The sequence below is a fragment of the Papio anubis genome, chromosome 1, assembly GCF_008728515.1.
Source record: "Papio anubis isolate 15944 chromosome 1, Panubis1.0, whole genome shotgun sequence".
Classification (NCBI taxonomy): Eukaryota; Metazoa; Chordata; class Mammalia; order Primates; family Cercopithecidae; genus Papio; species Papio anubis.
Genome location: NC_044976.1, coordinates 192418609 through 192445557, shown reverse-complemented (window position 1 = coordinate 192445557; position 26949 = coordinate 192418609). Strand labels below are relative to the sequence as shown.

Here is a 26949-nt window from a genome sequence, read left to right as displayed (position 1 = left end):
TGCTTGTCTCCTTTCCTGCTGTGCTCCACACCCAACTAAGGCTATTTCCTGGTTGCCATCCTGAACCAGGCTGCAATTGCTAAAATATTAATGGCTTCCTTGGTGAAAAATAACACCGACGCTTCTTATTATAAATTAAAATTGCCAGAGAGGCAGAAACAATGACATGGAGGAAATAAAGCAAAACTCTAATATGAAAAAGTGTTTTAGAGTTAAGGCAGGAGAAGATATCCTTAGCCCTGCCTTCCCCATCACAATGCTGGGATCTTGCAGTGGGAAACACCATCACCGCTGGCCGAGAGTCACCATCTTGACCACCAAGATGGGGTGTATGGCAGGGTAGGCGATCCCTGGGGTTTTGCCTGGCTGGCTCTTCTTCTGGGTCCACTGGGAGAGAGGATGAGGGAAGAGCAGCATGGATCAGGAAAAAAAAAAAAAGGCAACCTGCTATGGATAAAGAAAAGAGGGGCTTGCTGGGGTTAAAAATTCCAGTGACATCTTGGGATAAGGAAGGTTGAAGGATGCTGAGAAAAGATTAGGCTAAACTCAAAGGCCAAGAAATGTGATTCCTTCCTTTGTTTAATCTTAAGTAAAGCATTTAGCACTTCATGTCTTAAATATCTAATTCCCCAACCACACTGTCATCATTGTCATAATTGTACTCCTGGGGCCTTGCATGGTGCTTGGCACAAACCACAATGCTAACCGGTATATTCAGAATGAATGGATAAATAACCAGCAAGGGAAAGAGTAGAGAGCAAAAACCGACCCTGAATATTTTCAGCATAGTGAACGTTAATATTTTTATTTCTTTTGTAATAAAGAGTACAAAGGGTTGGGAGCAGGACATCACAGGAGGAGGAAAGATAGCGCCATCTCTGCAGAAGAACTCCCGAATCACACACAGAAGGAAAGTGGATCCCCAGGGCAGCCTTTCCCACCAAAAAAAAATCAGGCCCAATCCAGGAGAGTTTGCCAGTGGCTCCCCAGGGTTCCAGGGTGTCTGCCAGCCTTCCTAGGAATCCTGGGCATGCCTCTAGGTGCCAGTGACTCAAACTCCTTTTTCCACTTCCCAGTTCAACCTGGTCACTCTCATTCCCACAAGTTCCCAATCTGAGTCCCATTCTCTGACCTTTCTCTGCTTCCCTGTTTTCATCTCATTTGAGACTGATCCTCACGGGTTCCCCTGGCCCCTGCACTCATTTTCATTACTGGGTATGTTAATGTTCGTCTTCTAATTCAGGAAATCCTTCCAACCCTGTTTTCAGCTCTGCCCCCAAACCCTTCCACTTCCGCATTTCACCTCCCAGTCTCCTCACTCCTGGAGCAAAGAGCTCTGCACTTGGATTTCTAAGCATGCATGGCTCATGTGGAGTAGGGAAGTGGCAAGATGCCCCTCAGGGCAGAAAGCCTGCTTTTTGTGGGGACCCTACATATCATTCAAACAGGCATAGCTGTAGAGAACCTTCACTGAACCTCTCCTCCAGTTCTGCCTCTCCCCTCCACTATGCTGAACTTGCAGTTCATTCTGCAGTAAAAAGCAGTAGCCAGGCTGCAGCGGGTGCTCTAGAAGCCCGACTGTAAGCATGCACACTGTATATGTGGTGTGCAAGGAAGCCATCATCAGTCATATAAAGCAGTTGCTATGGAACGTGTGAAAAGTGAGAAACATGGTTTAATGGTGGATTTTATTATAAGTGTGATACTAGTCAGAAAGGCCCAGGAAGCTGGCATTGCAGCTACCAGCTCAGGGAGAAGGAAAGAGAGCAGCAGAAACTGGTATAGGAGATCCTACTGATGTTAACATATGTGGACACCCTCCGGTCTCCTGGCCCCTTTCCTTTCACCCGGATTTGGTATGTGGCAAATCTAAACATTTGCAAATTCACAGTCGTAATCAGTCATCCGGCACATTATGAACTTCCACTGGCGATCCCTGTGGGAGGGAGAGTCAGAAAATGAATATCAGTGAGAAAGGACAGGGCAGGAAGAATCGCTGCTGGGGAAACAGCAACAGAGAACATTTGGAGGATCTGGGAACTGAAGGGACACTTAACCTCACTTTGCTCTTAGAAGACATCTTTATGCAGTTTCCCAAGAGCCGACAAATCTGTGAGTTCAGATCACCCTTGAAGGTGACTAACTAGATCACTGGCTGTGTGGACGCCTCTGCTCATCACTGGTGGTCAGCTCACCCCTGCTGCCTCCAGAAAGTACCTCAAGGACCTGTGGGTTAACAGCTTGGAATAAAAGCATTTATTTAACATAATCTCCATTTCATTGTAAAGAATCTTGTTTTAGGCTGGGCTTGGTGGCTCGCACCTGCAATCCCAGCACTTTGGGAGATTGAGGCAGGTGGATTGCTTGAGGCTAGGAGTTTGAGACCAGTCTGGCCAATATGTGGAAACCCTGACTCCACAAAAAAATACAAAAAAATAGCTGGGTGTGGTGGCTCACGCCCGTAGTCCCAGCTACTTGGGAGACTGAGGCGGGAGGATTGCTGGAGTCCTGGAGGTTGAGGCTGCAGTGAACCGAGATGGTGCCACTGCACTCCAGCCCGGGTGACAGAGTGAAACCCTGTCTCGAAAAAAAAAAAAATCTTGCTTTAAAAAGTCCATCCATGTTCCCACTGACTCTTTCTGAGCACTTACCGTATGCAGAGTGCTCACCACGCACTGGGCTCTGTGCTATACATGTGTTTCCCTTCAGAAAACACTGCTACAGAGAAATGAAAAAATCCCTTAAAGTAAAAAAGAAAATGGCTGCCATTCTGGCGTCACTAGAATAGTTATGAATTGCCTATGTGTTTAAATGAATTGCCTATGTGTTTAAGTGGTTGGGGATGGGAAGAGTGTACATAGCATTACTAAGTTTTGAAAAATGTGGTATGGATACATTTCAAGGAATGTTCTTTGCTCAGGGCAAACTTATGTTCTTTATTCATCCATTTAAGAGAAATGTATCGAGTGCCTACATTGCACGACACTCCTGTGGTCTAATATTGTTGAACAGTGATAATGATAATTGTAGCCTCCAATATATCTGGCATTGTAACAGATGCTTTACCTGTTTTCTCTTTTAATCCTCACAACAATTCATTGTTTGAGTGAAGAACCAGGCTCAGAGAAATAATTAACTTGCTTTAAGGTAGTACAAGTAATAGGTGATAATTTCAGATTCACAGTTTATTGGACTCAAATCTTGATCTTTCTCTTAAACCACACTGTCTCCCTAACTAGGTAATCTTAAGCCCAGAAGAACACACAGCTGCCATGCCCTTTACACAGTCCTGATAAAGGGCAACAATAAAGAGGTTTTCCATATTTAATTATGCAAATCATTCCAAAGCTTAGTGGGGTCCTTTACAAACTCAGAATTATCTATCTCCATTTTCAATCTGCAAGGTCTGTTTTCAACAATTTATCCCAACCACTATGACTAACAAGGCCTCCATCCAGCTTCTAAACTGAAAAATGGGGCTGACTCTGCTTAAACAGCGTAAGGCAGGCTTTCTAATTCTGAGTCTGTTGCTCTGGGTCATTTGTTTAAAACAATTGGGTATAGAGTCCCTCAACGCAAATCTGGATAATCAACTTGAGGGTCTGGGTGATACCAGAGCCTAGGTGATATTTTGATTCCTGCAATTGTCAAAAGATTGTTTTAGAAGGGAATTAGAAAATTGGTGGCATGTGGGTTTACCAAATGACTAATTACTGCAGGCAGGTCTTATTTATCTGCGTACCAACAAACACAGATAAACAAGATCTTATGATCAGGCATTCAAACCACTCTTTTAAAAGGCTATTAATTGATGCTGAGTAAAACTTAGACTTGATCCTATGAAGACCAAATGATTCCACCAGGTTCAGTCTCTGATTTCACACCAGGACAGTGGGGGCAAATTTGCTCCCCAAGGGAATACTTGGCAATGTCTGCAACTACTTTTGGTTGTCACAACTTGGGGTGGAGTGCTAGTAGCATTTAGTGGGTAGGCTAAACATCCAGAATGCAAAGGACAGACCCTGAAACAAAGAAATATCTGGACCCAGATGTCAATAGCGCACAGATGGAAAAAATAGCATTCTAAGAGGAAACCACTATTATTTGCATGTGGAGGGAAAGCTCTTGCACAAGGAGTCCTGCCCTGACAATAGTTCTCCAAGCTGGGGGCCTCGGCGTCTTTCAGCAGAGCCGAAGAAACCTAAGTTGTGGGTCATTAAGCTACTTGTTTTTGATGACAGTAGCAAAATTACATGAGTATATTTATTTTATTTTATTTTGGGGGGAAGATATTCATTTTAAATTAATGCAATGACATAATATTTCAGTTTTTCATGATTCTGGGTAATCCACATAACCAAAAATTTACTGAAAACTGAATTTACTGAAAACTGAATTGAGCATTTTAACTATTCAAATAGATTTATATCATCCTAATCTTGGATGGCACTCTTCCTTTACTGTATTCATTCCTGCTTTCTTAAACAGGGAACATGGAACTAATTTTCTTGTTGAGCTGAAGTCATCATTTGCAGCATTGGGCACCCCTGTTATTTCATTTTGCACTTTGGGGAGCATGGCCCTGCTAAATGACAACCCACGTTCTTTGAGTTCTTCAGCCTTTCATTTTCTTTATTGTTCTTACGCATATTTGTTGTCATGTCATCCAGCTATTTATTTTCATTGGTGGAATGAGTTTCATTCTAAGTACTATATAGTGGGTTCCCTTTCTAATTTGCTGCTTCTAGAAAATTGGTAACTAGGCTAGTTTAAAGTATATCTAAAGTAAAAATAAGTAATGTGTGCAAACTGAGTGGTTTGTCTATGGGTAAACATAAAGGTTTTTGCTGATCAGCCTGCAATATATATTGTGCCTTTCCAGAGCTACTTAATGTCTTTAAAAAAAAAAAAAAAAAAAAAAAAGAAATTCTAGGTCATATTAAATAAGTTAACTTTATTTCAGATGTAATTCTGTTTGAAAACACAGACACACACCAAAGATGTGTCACACTCAAATTCATCATAGCATACTATCTTATGAGTTAATGTAAGTGTTATTTGGTTTGCAAAATATTTATTGGTAACTTTTCAGGAATTCATTTCTGTGTAAAAAGTGATTATCAGCTGACTAAAAGTAGGCCAAACCAATCATTAACACCTGAATTTACCCACACCTTTCTCTGTATTAGTAGGGAGTACAATTCTTGTTTTCTTCTGACTGTTTTGATGTATTTGAGATAGGACTAAGGAGTTGATTGTGAGAGAAAGGTGATGAAAAAAGGGTTAGTGCAGTTTTTATTGTCAGGCCATTTAAATTCTCTTCTTTCATTAATTTTTGTCAGCTTTACTGAGGGATTGTTAACTCCTTTCATTTCTAAATATGGTTGGTAGATGCTGTGGTCTGAATGTTGGTGTCCCCTTAAAATTTATATGTTGGAACCTAATACTCAATGTGATAGTATTAGGAGGAGGAGCCTTTAGGGGGGTGATTAAGCCATGAGGGCTCTGCTGTCATGAATGGGATTAGTGCCCATATAAAAGAAGTTGAAGGGAGCTGGCTTGCCCTTTCCACCATGTGTGAGAACACAGTAATAAAGCAACATCTCTGAAGCAGCAAGCAACCCCTTACCAGACACTGAACCTGCTGGTGCCTTGATCTTGGACTTTCCAGCCTCCAGAACTGTGAACAATAAATTTCTATTGTTCGTAAGTTACCCAGTCTAAGGTAATGTGGTAAAGGAGCCCAAACAGACCAGGACGGTAGGTTCTGTGTGTTTCTTCTTTTTTTTTTTTTTTTTTTTTTTTTTGAGACAGAGTCTCACTCTGTTGCCCAGGCTGGAGTGCAGTGGCGTGATCTCCACTCACTGCAAGCTCCGCCTCTCCGGGTTCACGCCATTCTCCTGCCTCAGCCTCCCGTGTAGCTGGGACTACAGGCGCTGCCACCGCGCCCGGCTAATTTTTGTATTTTTAGTAGAGACGGGGTTTCACCGTGTTAGTCAGGATGGTCTCGATCTCCTGACCTCGTGATCCGCCCGTCTCGGCCTCCCAAAGTGCTGGGATTACAGGCGTGAGCCACCGCGCCCGGCGATTCTGTGTGTTTCTTATCTCCAATCCCTTTTCTTTCTCTTCTCTCTTCTTTCCTAAAACCCAAAGTGGGGATCATATAGAGGAATGTGGTTGAAGGGGGTCCATTTTGACAATGGGCACTCCTCTAACTGTATTTGCCTTCTCCTCTTGGTGTTTCATGAGGAAAAGTACTCTTTGAAATTGAGTGAGGGGAAAAATCTTAGACCATCAAGGGATACCAAGTTTAGGACTTTGCTCTTGAGCAGGCTGGAATCCACCCTCATCTCCAAGGTGAGCAGCTCCAGGAGGTGAGCTCGTGAGAACAGCTCACTTCCCATGGCCTCCCATTTTCCAGCCAAACCTGAAGTTAATCCTTGACCAGGTAGGAAACTAAAATAAGGAAAACCTCAGGTCAAAGTTCCTGCAGAAATATATGTGCATGTAAGAAATCTGCACTTGTATTCTGCATATGTGTGTGTGTGTGTGTGTGTGTGTGTTCATAAATTCCTGCAGGTATAATCCTTGCAGGAGTTAGTCCCAGCTCCTTTAACCCTAGCCCCATGGGGAAGGGGCTATCTTTCTCACCTTTCCACTGCAGAGAAAGTGGTTGTTGCTCCTCGGATATAGTAATCATAATTGTAGGAAATCATGTCCATGTCCTCACCATAGTGACCTGGATATTCTGTTGTTAGCCTATGCAGGAAGAACAAAAGGTTAGAGGAAAATAAAACACATTATTATTGCTGGGAGCAAACAGAAGACACACTATGAAGAAGAGATGGAGTTTGAGCATCTTGACAAATCCAGACTGAAGTTAAATGACATCCACCAAACCACTCCAGGCTGTGAAGAAACAAACAGCTCTCCTCTCGCTTCTCATCGTCCATTTCTAGGCCATTAAACTGTACACTGAAAAAGATGTAGATACCTCCCCAGGCTTTGGAATTATCAAAATAACTTTGGAGTTCTTGATATTGATTAATATCAATATTATTCCTATTCTATTCAAGTCAACTAAGACAATGTTTTCAAATTTTAGATTATGATTCATTCATTGACAACAAAGTCAATTTAATTGGGTTTAAAAAGATATAAAATAGAAAAGAAAATATCAAAGCATGCATCACATGCAATAAGGATAAGTCTATGTATGTAAACATTTTGTTTCAAATATATATGTGTGTGTGTTAATAAGATGTACATATTGTGCTAGTTTAACATATGTTTCTTATTGTGAGTTATAGTCAACAAAGTGTTCAAAAGTTATTTAATTAAAATGTAAGCTCCCCAAAGGTAGAGGTTTTGCCTTGTCCACCATTGTTCATCCAGCACCTAAAACAGATACATAATAAATATTAGCTGAATAAATATATAGCCTGGGGAAAGTCAATGAATCTCAGTTTTCTGACCTGTAGAAGAATAAAGTCTACCTTATAGGTTTGTCATTGGAACTAATAAAAGTGAGTGATGAGGGTGCTATACACATGGTAGGTGTTGAATCACTAAGAACTATTTTGTTTCTTCTTCCTCTTCCTCCTTTCCTTTCCTTCTCTTCCAATATTGAGTAAACCCTGGGACTTCATATGAGTAGGTCCACGGTAGTCCATCCTGGAGTAAGTCTAGAATCCGCCGGTTCTCATAAGGGCTTTGCCACTGGGACCTTCAGGACCAAAACAGTCCTTTTACCATGAAATAGTTCCTCCAAAGTCTTTATCCAAACCCCAGGGTAGCTTGGAAAACAACTAGTTTGTGAGTGTCAATAATTTCATCTGATTTGGGTTTAACAGATCACTGTTTATTAATGCTAGAAAGATTTTCCCCTCTGCAGACTGACGGTGATCTTTCTCTAAGATTGTCATTAAATCATGAAAAGTTTGATTTATAAACCGTAAGGGCTCCTAGGAGGATCTCAGTGCACAGATGGAGCAAGATCAATGGTTAGCCCATTCTCTTGGTTCATAATCATTCCTTTTACCCATTATTCACTAACTCTTGCTCCCTGATTTGACTTTTCCTAATACATAATTATGCTCTATCAGGATGGCAAGCCCAACCCAAAGTGAGGTACATGTGTTTTGGCTTAATGTGTTCATGAAGGGAAATAAGGCCCTGCCAATCCAGAAACTTATTTTGTGCTTCCAAAGAGGTCCAGAAGCAGGACTTTATCTTTCAGGTAAATGTCTTTTTTTTTTTTTTTTTTTTTTGAGACCGAGTCTCACTGTGTCACCCAGGCTGTTGTGCAATGGCACAATCTCAGCTCACTGCAACTTCCCCCCTCCCGAGTTCAAGCGATTCTCCTGTCTCGGTGTCCCAAGTAGCTGGGATTACAGGTGTGTGCCATCATGCCCAGCTAATTTTTGCATTTTTAGTAGAGATGGGGTTTCGCCATGTTGGCCAGGCTTGTCTGGAACTCCTGACCTCAAGTGATCCGCCCACCTCAGTCTCCCAAAGTGCTGGGATTACATGCGTGAGCCACCGCGCCCAGCATGGTAAATGTCTTATAAGTAGAACTAATAGGGCCTTACTTGGATCCCACTGATTTATGATCCATGAGAATTCTAACAAGGACTGTATTAAAGTTTACCCAAGGAAAGAGAGGTTTGTTGAGAACATGAATAATGCAAATTAGAATAAGAGGTTGGGTGGGGGTGGGGGTGTGCGTGTTTTCCTTCCTTCAGGGAACAAAAAATACTTTCAAAAACTTTTGAAGCAGTCTTTGGATACAATGTGTAAAAATTAATTACCAAACTTTTTTTTTTTTTTTCTTTTTGCCAAGGCAGAATCTACATACAGCAACACTGCATTAGGCTAAATCCAATTGCTAAAAGTATTTGGAAATTATGAGGCTAGATTTTTATTTTTAAGTTTTTACTGACCACTCTGATCTGTCTTCAGATACTTGGATAAATACCATGGAATAAAGTGGGAAAGAAAAGCTTACCTTTAAAAAAAAATCAAGAAGTTTTACGCTTCAAACAGGGAAAATATTATTTAATGCTTTATTTAATTAGGATTCTCTATTGCTTCATTGTTGGTAGTGACCAGACATAAGACCCCTGTCTAACTGGACAGTTTGTCTGAGAAGCCTCTTCGTGAGGGACTGATGTCCATTGAATTTCTAGAATGTCCTAGAGAAGGTGAGGTACATGACCATCGGTACATTTTCTCCTTGGTCACAGACAGGTTTTGTTTTGTGTGACTTTTGGTTGTTGTTATTTTGTCTTGTTTTTGTTATAACACCATGGGATCAAGTTTAGACTGTCTTAGAAAAACCTGGATTGAGGATAGGGAAGGAGGTTGGATATCGATGGAAATCTCTCTTACTTTACGAGATTAAAAAATACCAAGGGAGAAATGACCCAAATCACTGGTAGAAAGTGAATCTCACAAACACCATCCATAGGAAGAACTGTTGTGTCAATGTGGCCCAGGATTCTGTATTCTGTGTTTGCAAACCAGATATATGTGGCTGCATTTAGTTCTTGATGATATTGCACATGCACGTGTGCACACACACACACAGTGTCCTAATAAGTGAAAGCCCCAGTAATAGCTCCTTAGAGAGAAAAAAGAATTTAAACGTTCAGAACTAGACACTGAGACAGGGCATACGGACTTGTCAGGAAATTACAAGAGGCTACAAGGAAGCAGAATGATCAGGGTTTCCTAAGCTGTGACATTGGGCTTTGCCAGTGTGGGTGGGGGAAGAGTTCAGTGTGGTTCCAGTTTCTTTGTGAATTACTAGGTCACTTTAAGTAGTTTTTTTGAAAAACACACTTCATACTGAGCATTGCCATACATTCCTAGATGAATTAAAACAATCAAGCAAACCTTCAGCTTGGCAAGATGAAGAAGAGTACAGGTCAGGAAGATGCCTTTATTGAAATGAGTCTACTTTTCAAACATTTCTATGGGAAGCCTTATTTTCTCCTTTCCCCTAAAGTAAAGAGTTTGAATAGATTTATTCGATTTTAGATCTTATTTAATTTTTAATAAAAACTACCGGTGGGGTATGTGTGTGTGTGTGTGTGTGTGTGTGTGTGTGTGTGTTTATTCCTGTCACTTTCAGATGAATGATTCTTATGGTACAATTTCTCACTTCACAACATTTTTTCTGCTGTCAAGATGAGAGACAGAGAGTTGTTCCAAAGCTAAGTAAAAACTTGATAACATAAAGCCACTTGTACAACTCTTGTGTCTGCTGAGGCTGATGGGAAAAAATTTAAATATTATCTTAGTTATGAGCTGAGGGAAATCAGTTCAAACTGAAGAAAATTTTAAGATTGATATAGGATTTTTCCCATCTAAGATTCTTGAAGCACTAAAATTATCAACAGATCCAACTAGACTCAATGAATGTTTGCTGGTCAATACAATATCATAGACTGAGCTGCTGCTGATAGATGTCTCGGCTCTTTTGCCACAGGAATAGACATATCGCAGAGCTGAGTCCAGATATATGTTCTCACATCCATTTTAGGAAGGGAAATGGAGATACAATCTAGTTCTATACAGTGGCCAATTTTATTCATTGTCAGAGGTTTGGTTGAGAACTGATTAGGTTTTTAACAGTTAAAGTAAAGATTTTCAATCTATTCCCTGACATAAAGTGACTCAGCATAAGGTTTTGTGAAAACCCACCTCTACGAGACCTTATTCAGAGCTAGACGCTTTTCTTCTATGAAAGTCAGACTTCATAGCACTGACATGTGTTTGTTACAGCCGTTTCACTTGGGGGAATTAGGACAACTGGATTACTCGGTGTCACCTGGAAGCTCCTCTTTCAGGACTTTCCCTCCTATTGATGTGCACATGAACAGATGCAGCTTCATCTCATGCTCAGGAACCATCAGATCCCCAACCTTGGTCCACTTTGTGGGGACACCAGAAAAGCACACACCACAGACTCCCTACCATAAAAACTGGAAGAAAACCCCAGCATTTACATATGAACAGATCAGAACGGGTACCTAAGGAAGCCATACTTCAGCTTTTTAAAAAATAAGAATAAAATTAGAATGTCTTCCAAATAATCTTTTATAGCTCAGCTCATGCTCAAACGTTTTAGAGAAGCTTCTAGTGGTCGTTCAATGTTGAATTCTGTTTTTCTTCTATTTCTCCACCACTCAATTAGCACCTTACTTTAAATATCCTATTCTAATGTCCTGTGACATGTCAGCTGATATAGTTTGGCTGTGTCTTCACCCAAATCTCATTTTGAATTCTCAGATGTTGTGAGAGGGACCTGGTGGGAGGTAGTTGAATCTTGGGGCAGGTGTATCCTGTGTTGTGTTCATACTAGTGAATCAGTTTCATGAGAGCTGATGGTTTTAAAAATGAGAGTTTCCCTGCACAAGCTCTCTTTTTGCCTGCTGCCATCCACATAAGATGTGACTTGCTCCTCTTTGCCTTCCGCCATGATTGTGAGGCTTCCTCAGCCACATGGAACTGTGAGTTCTCCACTAAACCTCTTTCTTCTGTAAATTGCCTAGTCTCAGGTATGTCTTTATCAGCAGCATGAAAATGGACAAATACATCAGCACTATATATTTAGCAAAATAATGGAATGCTGTATAACATCATGAGGGCCAATATAGTGAGCTCTTTGAGGGATCATTGGTGCATGGAATCAAATATGCTTTTATGATCTGGTTCAGAAGTGGGTTTGGAGGAGAAACTCAACATTTGTGGATTTGATATGTTGAGGCTGGCTTATGTTTTGTACATTCAGCTAAAAAGATGTCCCTTTCTGACAGGCAAATCATTGAGAAGTTTGTTAAATAAAGTCAGTCTGTTCATGATCAATCCTCTTGCATAATGCTTTTCCAGGTAAGCTATAAGGAATGAACATATTTCAGATTGCTTAGTTTGTCTTTATTAGGAGCTACATCAGACTCTCTTTGAATTAGTTTTGCAAAGACAGAAAAAATAAACCCCAAATGGAGTTACATGTAAAGGAAAACAGCCACAAAGAACAACCCCCCGGCTTCTTCCCACAAGAGCTGGGGATTGGCCAAGTGGTACCTCTGTAGTCACCCAAGTGCCCTTCTCTACACAGAAAACCTGAACCCTGGGGCTCTGGGGTGTGAGAAATAAAAACAAATGTCCATGTCTGTCCTCTTATGGCATTTTGGGACTTCATATTTCAAACACTTCAGACATGTATCACAACACAAGGGAACAACAGTTCCAGGGATATCTGTGACTTAAATGAGTAGAGGAAAGTCCCTGAACACTTTCCAAATTGCTTTCTTGGAAGTGAGTTTCTAACTCACTGTCCAAGTCCAGGGCTAGTCAGCAAGCACATTTGCTTTGACTCGTTTTGATTTTCATTAGCCACATTGTATGGTGGTCACCTTTGGTCTGCACATCAGTGGGGGCTACTCCACCTTCAACAGCTCCACTCCAATTAAAATAGCTTTATTCTCTGTTTTCTACCAGATGTCTAATGTGCTATTATGTAATGTTTCACCTATAGAAGTCTTATTCCTCATATAGAGACAGCTCACTACAATGCAAAGAGCATGGGATTTGGAGGCAGATAGACTGTTTGAGTCAAGTTTGGAACTTTGAAGGAAGCCATAACTTCTATAGCTCAGTTCCCTCATCTGTATGATAGTATCATAATTTTTGTGTGTGAGGATTAAATGCAGTAACACATGAACACATGGTAGGTGTCAATAAATATTATTATTATCATCATTATCATTATTAGGGTCAACCAAAGCCTATGAATTGTTATTATTTCATATCCATTCACATTCATTGACTGCTTAAGTGAATTAATAAATAGAAGTAAGAATGATTGCTTCTAGAATCTATTATAGTAGAGGGAAGCAGACTAGATAGAATAAAACATCAGATTTGGTTTGTAACTGAGAGGTTTACTTTGTTCTAAGTAGCTGGCCTTGGGTTAACGAATACTTGCTAGACGCATCTATGATATTTCTGCTTTTGAAGTTTGAACATAGGGAGAAAGGTATCACCTATAATGCAGGCACCAAATACAGTCGATATGGTTTGGCTCTGAGTCCCCAACCAAATCTCACCTTGAATTGTGGTTTCCATAATCCCCACATGTCATGGAAGGGACCCAGTGGAAAGTAATTTAATCACAGGGGTGGTCACTCTCATGCTGTTCTCATGATCGTGAATGAGTTCTCATGCGATCTGATGGTTTTATAAGGGACTTTTCCCCCTTTTGCTTGGCCCTTTTTCCTGCCATCATGTGAAGGACGTGTTTGCTTCCCCTTCTGCCATGATTGTAAGTTTCCTGAGGCCTCCCCAGCCCTGCAAACTGTGAGTAAATTAAACTTCTTTCCTTTATAAGTTACCCAGTCTCGGGTATGTCTTTATTAGCAGTGTGAGAACGGACTAATAAAACAGTCATCAGTGGCATCTGCAGGGCATTGATTCCAGGACTCCCATGAATACCAAAATCTGCAGAAACTCAAGCCCTTGATCTAAAATGGTGTAGTATTTGCATATAACCTATGAATATCCTCCCGTTTACTTTAAATCACCTCTAAATTACTTATAATATCTAAGATAATGTAAATGCTACATGAATAGTTATTATACTACATGGTTTTGTATTTGTATCATTTTTTATTGTTGTATTGTTATTTTTATTTTTATTGTTTTTTTCTGTATATTTTTGATTCAAAGTTGGTTGAATTCTTGGATAGGGAACCCCCAGATATGGAGTGCCAATTGTACATGTCTACATTTTAAATATGGCACAGTGATTATGAAAACCACTCCAGCTGATGAAAGGGATGATTGATTTTGCTCAAGCTCAGCGAGGCGGCTGTCTGCACAATGAGTGCTATGTACATCATGCAATGCAAGGCAATGGTTTTAGTAGGGCACAGAGCATCTAATCCCAGTATAATTTCCTTTAAATTGTGACATCTAGTCCAATTTCCTCAACACTTAAGTATGTCCATCTCTATAGTAATAGCTTCCAGCTTGCACAGACCACCAGCATGCAAGCTGCTCTTCTTACCAGGCCTCTGGGAGCTGAATTGCAGGAGGCTGTCTGGGCACAGGTGGCATATGACAGGCACAGCAATGCAGGGGCCTGTGAGATTGTTCCTGTCCCTGAAACAGCATTACAGGAGTGAACATGCAAACACTCCCTATCTTGTATTAACATCTGAACAAAGAGGTTAGGAATTAAAGATTAGCTTTGACTGGGTGCTTTGGGGTGGGAGAGATAAGAATGTTCTAATCAACTGATGTTGTTAACTAGAACTATACAGGAATTTTTTTAAAAAAAGCATTCTCTGGCTTATGACTTGCACACAGAGAGTAGAGAAGGAGGCAGTGAAGAATGCAAAGTCTGAGAGACAGAATATCAGGGTTGAAGAGAAAAGTAAAGGTCATGTAAATGGATGCATTATTTTATGGTAAAAAGATATTATCCAATGAACCTAATGAAAGGCCATGGCTCTGGAGAAGAACCATTTAGAAAAGAAAATAATTTACAACCATCAGTTCCTGGGACACAGAGTCTCCGCCTGGACAGTAGACAGTCTGCTGTACAGCCTGCAGCTACTGAGCTGTTTGGAGAAGAGAGGTTATGACAAACAATGTCTAAAGGGTTGTGGCAACTTCAGTGACACGTGTTTGTGGTTTGCAGACCACTAGACTAAGAATTAGAACTCTCATACCTAAATAAATATCTATAAAATTCACATATTCATCCAATCCAGTGGAGACCATTTCATAACGGCATGTCCACATCTATCAGGAATTTGCTTTCTTGCCAGAGTCCTGTGAGGCTGTAATATCCAACAAGAAACTGCACAAGCTGAAATGAGAGCAGCACCTTGGTTCCCACCAAACAAATAAATCCCACACTCATTTGGGAGTTGGTTGGATGACTTGTTTTTTCCAGCCTAGAGTGATGATATTTCTGAATCCCTAAGTGCTCATGAACACAGGCGCTAGATGCCCACTTAGCTAGTTCATACGGTGTCAGGCTGCGTGCTGCAGAACGCCTTTCAAAGAAGGAAGGGGGAAAATGTCATTCCCACACACATGGGTCCAGTTCCCTGGGAGGTAATTCAAGCTAATTAAAGTCATGTAAAGGAAGGTTTCAGATAAGAGGGTTATCAGCATTTCACTGTGGGAAGGTGCAGGAAAAAGAGTTCTCACTTCACTCTGTCGGGCTGTTAAAAGGATCAAATAAAATAACGTACTTGAAAGAAGTCTTTGTCAACTATAAAACGTCATCACATCAATGTCGGGTTTCACCATTGTTACTGTTCCTAGGGACTTGCAACGTTCAGTTATTCATCTGACACATTTATTAAGAGTCTATTTTGTGCTAGGTAATATCCTGGAGATGTTGAAAAAATAAGACCTAATTTATGCCCTGGAGGCATTTAGAAAGACATATAATATAACATCATGACTCAGGCAATTTAAAGATGCCACTAAAATGTCTAGACACACCAGCGGGATAGTGAGTCATACACCGTGTACCACGCTGCATACTTGAATCTCATTCTGCTGCTTCTCCAATGTTTTCTTTGAAAAAACACCATTTTATTTGGCGACCGTGATAGCTCTCAGCTCTAACACCATGCCATCAGAAATAGAACCAGCCAGGTGGAAACATACCTTAGTAGGACTTGTCATGTCTAAGTTGTCCAAAGTTGACTTGTCATGTCTTTTGGAGTAATTCTCTCTACTTTCCCCCACCCTTTGACTCTACAGACCAGCAGTAACATGTCTGGATGGTAGGATGGGGTAAGGAAGGGTGAAGGGTGTGGGGGTTGGGGTGGGGTGGGGGGTGGCAAAATCATTGCAGATCAAGGCTTTGGGTAAACTTTGTCAGCAGAGACATGAATATCTCTGGGAACTCAAAATTTCTCATCTTTATCTATCAATCTTTAATGTTGAGACTTTGTTTCTACATATATGTCTATATAATCATTACATTTTTAGCATCTTAGCTGATGATTTGCATCTAAGAGAGCCTGAGAAGTCATTTCTAAAGTATGTGAGAGGAATGATACCTAGCATTTTTGAGGAAGCAGAAGTATCCTGGAACCAGTCTCCAGGTGACCACTGGAAATCTGGGGCATCATTAAAACAACAGTGGAACTGGAGACACAAAGACCTGTCTTTTTCAGGTCTCAGCATTCAAATAAACAGACAGGATAAGCTTCAAGAAGCAATGCTCAGAGTGTTAACACAGATCACAGAGATCCATGGAATATGGGAATTCTGGGAAGATTTAGATGTTTACCTCTTTCTCTCACACTTACTTTCATCCACCCCCTACCTCTGTTTGACAACTTTTCCTTCTTTCTTTCTTTTTTTTTTTTCTTTTGAGATGGAGTCTCACTCTGTCACTCAGGCTGGAGTGCAGTGGCATGATCTCAGCTCACTGCAAGCTCTGCCTCTCGGGTTCAAGCCATTCTCCTGCCTCAGCCTCCCGAGTAGCTGGGGACTACAGGCGCCCGCCACCACGCCCACTTAATTTTTTTTTGTTTTCTGTTTTTTGTTTTTTTTTTTTTGTTTTTGCATTTTTGGTAGAGATGGGTTTCAGTGTGTTAGCCAGGATGGTCTCGATCTCCTGACCTTGTGATCCGCCCACCTCGGCCTTCCAAAGTGCTGGGATTACAGGCATGAGCCACCGTGCCCAGCCTTGATAACTTTTCTAAAACCAGTGAGCCTTAGTTCCTCGCCTGCCGCCTGCCTGATCACCCAAAGCCTTGAGGCCCAAGCCCACTCCCTGTTGTTGTTCTGTTTGGGCAGGGGGCAGCCAGCCATGATGGCATGACCGCAGACACAGCAGGCTCTCCCACTCATCTCTGCAGAGACCTTGGGGCTTGCTGTGATGAGGAATGTTGCTGCCTCAGCTTACTCCTCTTTGCCTGGGGAAGAATGAGTTAGTACACCCAACAACAGACTGTCCAACTGATCACGTGTCTTATTCCTCTGCATAACCAACCCCGCTCTCAAGTTCTGCTTCCTGCAATGACCAGACACCTGTCAGGTTGTTCCTGGGCAGGGTTTGCCTTTGAATGTCCTGTTAGTTGGTGAGGAGGTTGGGGCTCTCCTGCATCTGGGAGCGTGAAGGGGACTCTGCTTCAAGACAGGTCAGCTCTGTGTGATCATAGACAGTGGCAAGACCAGAAATGTATTATCTTATTTAATGCTCATAACAAAAAGTAGGCTGAAGTCATTCCTTCATCCAAGCAAATGCTATGTGCCTGGCATTATTTATAGGGCTTGGCATATGTCAGCACAAAGATCTCTGCTTGTGTAGAGCTTATATTCTAGGCAGAAGTGGAGCGGTGGGGGAGAGTACAAAACCTTCTTTGAAAGAAAATTATATTTTCTGGGCCACTTCACATTATATACACCCTCCACAATTATTAATGTGGACTTTTGTTCAACAGTTGTTAAGAAGACACTATGTTCGAAGCACTATGCTGGGCATTGAAAATACGAAGAACAATGAGTGGCCCCATATCCTCCAGACACTGGAAGTCCAGGTGGAGAGCAGCAACTGTACGCAGGTGGCAAAGTGCAGAAAGTGCTGTGACAGAGGCATCTACGAAGGGCAGAGAGACAGGGCCTCCCACATCCAGGCCTCCAGCTGCCCCTAGGCTGTCCATGTTCCCCTTCCTCCTGACTGCAGCTCGTGCAGGGCTGCCTCCTCGCCTCCCCACTCTTTTTCCTGCCCCTGAATCCACTCCTCTTGGCCACCCAGCATACCCCAGCCCTGATGTGTTCCTTTGGAGTCTGACTCAGGGAAAGTTATGCTAATGTAGTAAATAAATTCACTGACTGAGTATTAGGTTTTGCTTGCTCTTTCAGGTAATTTACATACATTTTAATTGGCTTTTAATGCCTTGCAACAAAGGGAGGCTGGTTTCCTTGTGGGAAGTGCCATTCTGTTAATAGTCCGGGAAGGAGAGACTTGTGGAGGCCAAGCTCCTACCTACGCTCCCCTTTCACTGGGGCTCACCCGCCTTTGGAAACTTCATCCTCTCAAAACAATTCTGGCATCTGGATCATCTTTTGCAGAAGTGCCTTCGGAGTTAAGATATTTTTGGGGTTCAAAACAACCTGAAAGATCTTCTAGTCCTTAGAATTTCAACTCATGATCCAGGAGCTCTTGGCAGTGTGTCCATGAATGGCCTTCAGGGAGTCTGAGGATTCCTGAAATTCCCTGAAAACTTCTGTATGAACATGCTAAGTGTATTTTTTTTTTTTTTTTTTTTTTTTTTTTTTTTGAGACGGAGTCTCACTCTGTCGCCCGGGCTGGAGTGCAGTGGCCGGATCTCAGCTCACTGCAAGCTCCGCCTCCCGGGTTCACGCCATTCTCCTGCCTCAGCCTCCCGAGTAGCTGGGACTACAGGCGCCCGCCACCTCGCCCGGCTAGTTTTTGTATTTTTTAGTAGAGACGGGGTTTCACCGTGTTAGCCAGGATGGTCTCGATCGCTTGACCTCGTGATCCGCCCGTCTCGGCCTCCCAAAGTGCTGGGATTACAGGCTTGAGCCACCGCGCCCGGCCCTTGCTAAGTGTATTTTAACCCCTGAAGACAAGGTCTATAGTTTTCATCAGAGTCTTAAAGATCTTGGAGACCCAAAAAAAGTGGTCATCATTTTAGGTGATGTGCTTGAGCCTGCAGAGTTACGAGAGGGAGGGGAGAAGGGGAAAGGGGAAGGAGGGGAGGGAAGTGAGAAGAGGCCAGCACAGAGACTGAAACTCAAGTTTCTTTTTGCCCACACTAGTGCTCCTTCTACCTCCTCCACTGCAAGAGATCTTTAGGTCTTTGGTTCAGGAACTATCCCAGTTGCATCATAAACCTTTGCCAGGCCTGTTCACCTACTGTAGTAGAGTAAAAACTGCTTTATGGAAGTGGTTTTGAAGAACTAAAGGAGTTTTCTGCTCCATCAAACAGTGACAGGTGACTTTGAGCTCTGAATTTACTATCAGTCATTACTTTAAAAAGAAAAATGTTAAGCTTTGGGGGCTTTGTATCCCTAGAGATACTGTGTGCCACTGGGCATCTGTGGAGTAAGCAGTCTGATTGCAGAGAAAAAGCATGATCTGTGAAGCTGTCCTTGCAAGAATTAAACTGTAGAGATATCAATTACTTGAGGGAGCCAACCTTCACATGTTGACACTTCTGGATCCTCTTGCCCAAGGCAGAAATGTCTGGCTTGTTTTCAGATCAAAAAACCTGGGCCAGTTGTGTTGTTAACACCCAGTGTAAGTCATCAGGGCAAATGACAATACACACATTCTCCTAGTCCATTGGAAGGCTAGGTCAGTAAATATTCGGCATCAGCCCAGGGAGAGGGAAAGAAACAAAATATCAGAGGTTGGAATTCCAAATGGATGCAGAAAACAGCACTATCTTTTTTTGTTGTTGTTTTTTTCTGTGTACAACTATGTACTAGACTCTGACCCATGACAAGATTGGTTTCTTGCAGACAGGGACTGCAGGAAACCAGGTTCCCAAATACGCCCTGCAGCCTTAGATGTGATTAGAAGTTACCAGAAGTTGGGGAAAAGGAGAATAGCACTGGGATGGGAGTCAGTAGGCCTAAGCTTAAGACTTGGCATCCCCACAGAGTAGGTGGGTGACTTTGGGCCAGTCACTGCCAGCTCTATGGTTGTTTCCTTTTCTGCCAAAAGAAGGATGTGGGGGGTTGGATAACCCAAAAGATCCCTCTCGGCATGAACATCCTCCTAAGTCGTTCATTCATTCTCGTCTATATGCCAGCGCTGTCTTCCAGGCTTGTGTGTGACCCTCAAGCTTACCTGAAGCTAGAAACATGGGCCAGAGCACTTCCTAGGTGCCTCTCCCACCCCAGGAATCACGAGGGTTTGGTTGGCAGCCAGACTCACCAGCAGGAATACGGGCATCTCTTGCTGTAGCGACAACAGTAAAACTGCCACTCCCGATCCAGCACTGACTCGAAGTAGCGGCTCTGGAATCCTGCCACCAGCCCATTGTTGGAGCACGTCTGGTACCTGAAGAGAAGACAACAACCCCAGGAACCTAAGGACAGTGACACCTACACAGACCCCTTCCCAAGACCCCACTGCCACAGTTACACACTGTTTCTCTGACCTAGATTCCTAACAATGTATTCCATTTTTATGCAAATAATAGTCTTTATTATATTTGTAGAGATACTATAGCCTCTCCATTAAAATGTAAGTGACTCAGAATTTTCTAACTGAACAAAATTTAGGGAACACTGCTCCTGTCATACCTCTTTGAATATATAGTTAAATGGAAGCCTGCATAAAGGGGTGGATCTAGAAATTTACCTCTAGAATTTTACAAATTCAAGATTGTATTATTCATGTCATTTAAAACAAAAGATATTAAAATTCATTTTACTGGAATTTAAAATAAAAAGACAAAGAGAAGCACAATTGTCATTTAAAAGAAAAGATATTAAAATTCATTTTACTGGAATTTAAAATAAAAAGCAAAGAGAAGTACAATGAATTTCAAATAAACATTTCTTCTGCTTAAGAGTAGAGCCCTGGAAGGGGAACATCACACACCGGGTCCTATTGTGGGGAGGGGGAAGGGATAGCATTAGGAGATACACCTAATGTAAATGATGAGTTAATGGGTGCAGCACACCAACATGGCACATGTATACATATGTAACAAACCTGCACGTTGTGCACATGTGCCCTAGAACTTAAAGTATTAAAAAAAAAAAAGAAGAAGAGTAGAGCCCTGGAAATTGAGCACAAGGATGATCATTCGTTCTGTCCCTGTGCAGCATGCAAAGCCCAGATGAGTATGGTGAATGTGCCCAGGTCAGCCCAGTGGGAAAGCTGGGACCGCACCCCAGGTTCTTGCTACTTATCCAGGAATCTTTCTACCACCCACAAGACCATAAGCTCTACACAACCAGGGCATGTTTTGCTCAGAATTCTATTTCCAGGTGGCCAAGAAGAATCCCGGCTGTGGAGGCAGTCCCTACAGAGTTGCAACAGGCCAACTGAATGCCTCAAACTCCCTCTAAAGATCGCTTTCCTATCCTAGCTGCTTAGTCCTAATTCTTCAAATATAGTAACCACTCCACTCCAGTCCACAGACCAGAAATAATTTTTGCTCTTTCATTCGACCTGTGCTGCTGCTGGTCTTCACAGCACGTTTCTAACTAAACATTGGCTTAGAATAGTACAATCATTTCTTCCTTTGTTCCATCTCTAGTATGATTTTCCCATGGCACCCAATTCCTATGGTGCCTTCAGACTTGCCGCTTTTTGCTGTGATGATGAAAATGCTATTTTCTTCCTGGCCACAGTGGGTTTCCACTGTTCTCGCTACTTATCCTGGAATCTTTCTACCACCCACAAGATCATAAGCTCTACACAGTCAGGGCATTTCCACTGTTCTTGCAACTTATCCAGGATCTAGAATTTTACATCTAGAATTTTACAAATTCAAGATTGTATTGTTCATGTCATTTAAAATAAAAGGTATTATAATTCATTTTACTGGAATTTAAAATAAAAAGAAGACAAAGAGAAGCACAATGTATTGAAGAATTTCAAATAAACATTTCTTCTGCTTAAGAGCAGAGCCCTGGAAATTGAGCACAAGGACGATCATTCGTTCTGCCCCTACACAGCATACAAAGCCCAGATAGGTATGGTGATCCATGGCCCTTTAATGAAATCCAGTGGATTTCCACCTTACAGAATGAGCTCTTTCACAAACTCTTCCAAAATAGTTCTTCAGCTACCTCTCTTTCTTTGCATTTCCCACCATCCCAGCCGTTGGTCTATCTCCTGTTATGTGTGGGCAGAGCAGGCAGTTGTCTATTGCGGCATGACCAGACAGCTGCTGGGATGTAACTCTGTATTCCATGGGAAGATAAGTTTCCAGAAAATATAATGCATAAAATAAGTACCCTCTGCTGACTGGTGAGAGAGACCTTGTTGACACACAAATTGTAACATTATCAACAACTGGATTTCATTTATTCTTTTCCATTGCTGAGAATGAACTTGCGAATCTAACAAAATTAGATATTAAATACAATACATGTCTGTCAGAAATAATCTGTCCTTTTAATTATTTATTACTTGTTATGCATTTATTCACCTCATATATAATTAAAATATGCATTCATTCATTCATTCATTCATTCATTCATTCATTCAGCGTCTTATACTCTACTACTGTTCTGTATCAATCACTTTGCTATTGTGTTGTGAGAAGAATTGAGAGATGGGCTCGGTATTTGGTCAACCATGTAAATTAGCTTGAATTCCCTGTTCCCAGGACTTGTAAGAAGTTCTGGCAGACTAGAAAACTCAGCTATAGGGGCTCAATAATGCAGATTAAGGTGTAAATTGAGACCTATGACTCTTTGATAATCTAGCCTTTTTTTTTTTTTTTGGTATATGCGACTGTAGTTTATTATACATGTATCTAGGTTTTTAAATTTTATTTTGTTTTACTTTAAGTTCCGAGATACAAGTGCAGAAAATACAGGTTTATTATATAGGTATACTTGTGCCATTGTGGTTTGCTGCACCTATCAACCTGTCATCTAGGTTTTAAGCCCTGTATGCCTTAGCAATTTGTCCTAATGCTCTCCCTCTCCTCACACCCCACCCGCCGAATGGTCCCAGTGTGTGTTGTTCCCCTCCCTGTGTTCATGTGTTCTCATTGTTCAACTTCCACTTATGAATGAGAACATTCACTCTTTGGTTTTCTGTTCCTGTGTTAGTTTACTGAGGATGATGGCTTCTAGCTTCATCCATGTCCCTGCAAAGGACATGATCTCATTCTTTTTATGGCTGCATAGTATTTCATGGTGTATATGTACCACATTTGCTTTATCCAGTCTATCACGGATGGGCATTTGGGTTGGTTCCATGTCTTTGTTATTGCAAATAGTGCTGCAATAAACATACCTGTGCATGTGTCTTTATAGTAGAATAATTTATAGTCCTTTACATATATACCCAGTAATGGGATTGCTGGGTCAAATGGTATTTCTGGTTCTAGATCCTTGAGGAATCACCACATTGTCTTCTACAATGGTTGAACTAATTTACATTCCCACCAACAGTGTAAAAGCATTCCTATTTCTCCACAGCCTCGCCAGCATCTATTAGTTCTTGACTTTTTAATAAACACCATTTTGACTGGCATGAGATGGTACCTTATTGTGGTTTTGATTTGCATTTCTCTAATGATCAGAGAGGTTGAGCTTTTTTCATGTGTTTTTTGGCCACATAAATGTCTTCTTTTGAGAAGTGTCTGATCATATACTTTGTCCACTTTTTGATGGGGTTGTTTGTTCTTTTCTTGTAAATTTGTTTAATGTCCTTGTAGATTCTGGATGTTAGACCTTTGTCAGATGGGTAGTTTGCAAAAATTTTCTCCCATTCAGTAGGTTCACTCTGAAGTCTTTGCCCATGCTTATGTACTGAATGGTATTGTCTAGGTTTTCTTCTGGGGTTTTTATGGTTTTGGGTTTTATATTTAAGTCTTTGATCCATCTTGAGTTAATTTTTGTATAAAGTGTAAGGAAGGGGTCCAGTTTCAGTTTTCTGCATATGGCTGATGTAGCCTTCTTTATTGTACCATACCACTGCTTGCATCTCATCAGGACTATACTAATGCCTAGCATATTTCAGCAAGCTATGAGAGTGTAATGGACTAGGCTCACGATATGGTGGAAAGTTGCTTTGGGGGCTGATCTACAAGGGTGGTCTATTCTATCCTAATTCCTAGTAATGTGGGTGAGAGGTGATTTCAATATGAAGCTCTAAGAATCATAAGCAAAACTCATATGTGTCCAAAAAGAGAAGGCTGCCACAAGCTAGTGCTCTCTGTGACCTGTTCTCCTACCATCACTAAAATGCTGCCTTCATCTAAAATGAAGCCCTTTCAGAACTGAGCTGGGCTGTGGTTTCCATGGAGTCGTTGTTCCATTGTTTTGGCTTGTCTTGTCCTCTACAGGGGACAGAGATCCCATGGGGGTAAGTTCCCCTAAGTAAAAATAAATGTAGGAAGATAAGCTGAACTGTTTCATGGAGTACCCGTTCTGAAGGCAATCCAAGTTCCACGAATTCCCCACCGGCTGTCGGCCAAGCTGCTGACCCCAGTGCCTGTATGGGAAGTGTGTGTCACTTTCTCACACACCACCTCAGATAACTCTGCCCTGTGAAGATTATTTGGACCCTACAGGCTCAGAGCCTAAGAACATATGGTGAAAGTGAGATAATCAAATATAACCCTCCTCCTCCAGCTTTGGTTTGATTGCCTTCACATTTTGGTAGAGGGAGCCTGTGCAGGAGTTTGGTATGTGAAAGCATTCCTCCCAGAGCCAGATCTTTGTAGGGGTACCTTTTCACACTGTGGGGAGCAGATAGTAGAGTGGCTAAGAGCACTGGCTATGCTGTTTGGCGGCTTCACTGTTTCTTAGCTGTGTCGTCTGGGTGGGCTTCATGCCCTCTAATAGCCTCAGTTTCCTCATCTGTAAAATGGGCATAATAATAGCACATATGTACTAAAGTTATTTTGAAGACCAAATAAGACAATGCATGTAAAATTCCTGGAATTAACACATTGCTTATTAGTGTTGTTATACTTACATTTAGTCTACACAGTAATTATGAATCTACTTTGTAAATGCTGTCCCTTGGCTCCCCTGTGTCTAATCAGTGAAACACCGGTGGATTCATAGGCCCTCTCTGAGCTGCTGTTTCCCTAAAACAAAGCTCAATGAGGTTGGATGTCTTAGCCACCCACTTTAGAGCACAAATACTTTAGTATGCCTTACCACCCCCCGGAAGTAGTACTCTGTGCAATGTCTGACATTATTGTCCAGCAAATGTTTAATAGAAGAACGAGGGACCGAATGAGTGACCCAGTTATCTCCCATTATTGGAGGCAGAATTGATTTTTAAGAGCTCATCACTCAATCCCATTAAGGGCTCTGAAATTCCCTCCAAGTAGTTTCCATGGATCTTGGGTGGGCGATCCCTTTTCTTGCTTCCATCTTCTCCCTACAGCTCCATGATGAGGGGGCAAAATAAATATAGCTTTGGGCATTCCTCTCCTCCATTCCTCTCATTTTCACTTTTAACAAAGCTCCTTATTTAACAAGACTCATCTAAACACTGGTCATATCTGCAGGATTACAAACACAGAGCTAGGTGAGAAGGGAGGCAACTTCTAAATGGAACAGGACACGGGGAGCTGGAAGGGACTGCATTGCTAAAGTTACTCAAACTCAGTTTAAAAAGAGATGGGTAGCAGTCAAATGACTAATGCTCTGACTCACTTCACAGCATCTGGTTGTTGCTTCTGAATGGCCTGGAGAACAGAGCAGTGGCTCAATGCTTTATTCTGCTTAGAGGGAAACTACTTGGAGGGAATTTCAGGCCCCTTCATGAATTTGAGTGAGGAGTTTCTAAAAGTCACCAAGACAATGGCAAATTTCCTGGTGAATTGTATGACATGACCCTATTGTATTTCCATGCTCTAAGGAAATAAGAATATTTCACTGGTACCTTACTTACAAGACTCTCCTTCCTGTCTGAGAAGACATACTTCTTTCTTTTCTTACCATCTCTTTGAAGGCTGAGGCTCAATTTCAGTTTCAGAAACTAGAGCATTGTTAGCCCTGCTCCATCTGACACTGCTCAAACTTTCTAAAAGGAAAGTCACAAGGTGATTACTACTCCTCTGAAAACACATTTGTGAACCTATTCTGAGAAAGTGGACTTTCTGAAAATGATTGATCTCAGGGCCATCACCCTGGAAGCTAAAACGGAAGACCTTCTCCTGTATCTCCAATAGTAAAACATAAATGCAGTGGGGTGCAGGGGAAAGAGCCCTTGTTGAGGAATCAGCAGACATGAGTTCTGGTTGTAGCCTTGACTTTAACATGCTTTGCGGGGCCTCACCTAAGGCACTGTGTGGAGTCAGTGATAATGCCTACAAAACTATTGGCCAAGATAGTAACTGGAAGAGTCAGGACCCAAACTTAGATTCATTTGAGGTCAAAGCTCATGTTCATGAGCTTTCAAGGAATACAGAAAATCTCTTCAAGATGGTCCCACAGCTCTGATTGGTGTGCTGGACAGGACTTCTTCTTCTTGTCTGCATTCTTTACCAAGTCCAAAGCTATTGGACAGGCAGAATTCCAGAGCATCTGTAAGGTGTGTGAGTGTCTGGTTTTGTTGGTGAACCCCTCTATACAATTTTAGAAGTTGGACTTGCTAAGAAGTTTGGACTTTAGGTGGTGTGAGGTTGAGTCAAGTGAGGAACAAGGTAAAAGGAAGCAGCACCATTTTGGTCAAGAGCTCTCAAAATTCCATTAAAGAGATAATAGATGGGCTGGTTGTGCTGGTCTTTTTCTTCCCAGCTTCACAGACACATAGGTGTTTCAAGGGCTGTTAGCCAGTTTCCAACCCCACTGCAGAGATGGACTATGAGAAGTTTTGCCCATGATCTAGACCACTGGCTCACTCCATGTGGCAGAGCATCCTTAACACCCCTAAATTTCTTCCCTGCCCCAAAGGTGGATGAGGTCTTAAGTAATACCAAAAGAGTTTCTTTCTTTTAGAGTAAAGCTTTGATTTTTGTTAATTCTATTTTCACCAGAATAATTCTTTGAGTTGCTAGCAAGCATTTATAACAGGTCCCACAGAATTTTAGAATGTTCATTAAGTCTTTTGGCAATATTCATTAGAACTCACTCTATACCTGATGCTGCACTTGGTCTGGAATCTCTTCAGAAGACTGGTACTGATAAGTAGACACTATGACATTGGACAGGCAGAATAACCAGACACTGGTACTGATAAGTAGATACTATGATAATACAGATACTGGAAAGAAGTAG

General features: G+C 41.7%; 1 protein-coding gene across 1 annotated transcript in view; it reads right to left on the bottom strand.

Annotated features, from left to right (window-relative positions):
• Positions 1 to 777: 777 nt before the first annotated feature.
• Positions 778 to 26949, bottom strand: part of DPT (dermatopontin) — a 34489-nt gene continuing 8317 nt past the window's right edge. Inside the window, exons 2-4 of the mRNA XM_003893522.5 lie at positions 19952 to 20077; positions 6652 to 6759; positions 778 to 1936 (exon numbers count right to left, since the gene is read on the bottom strand). Of these exons, the coding sequence (XP_003893571.1) occupies positions 1870 to 1936; positions 6652 to 6759; positions 19952 to 20077 (301 nt within the window). The 3' untranslated portion in view covers positions 778 to 1869. The remainder of the gene's footprint in view (positions 1937 to 6651; positions 6760 to 19951; positions 20078 to 26949) is intronic.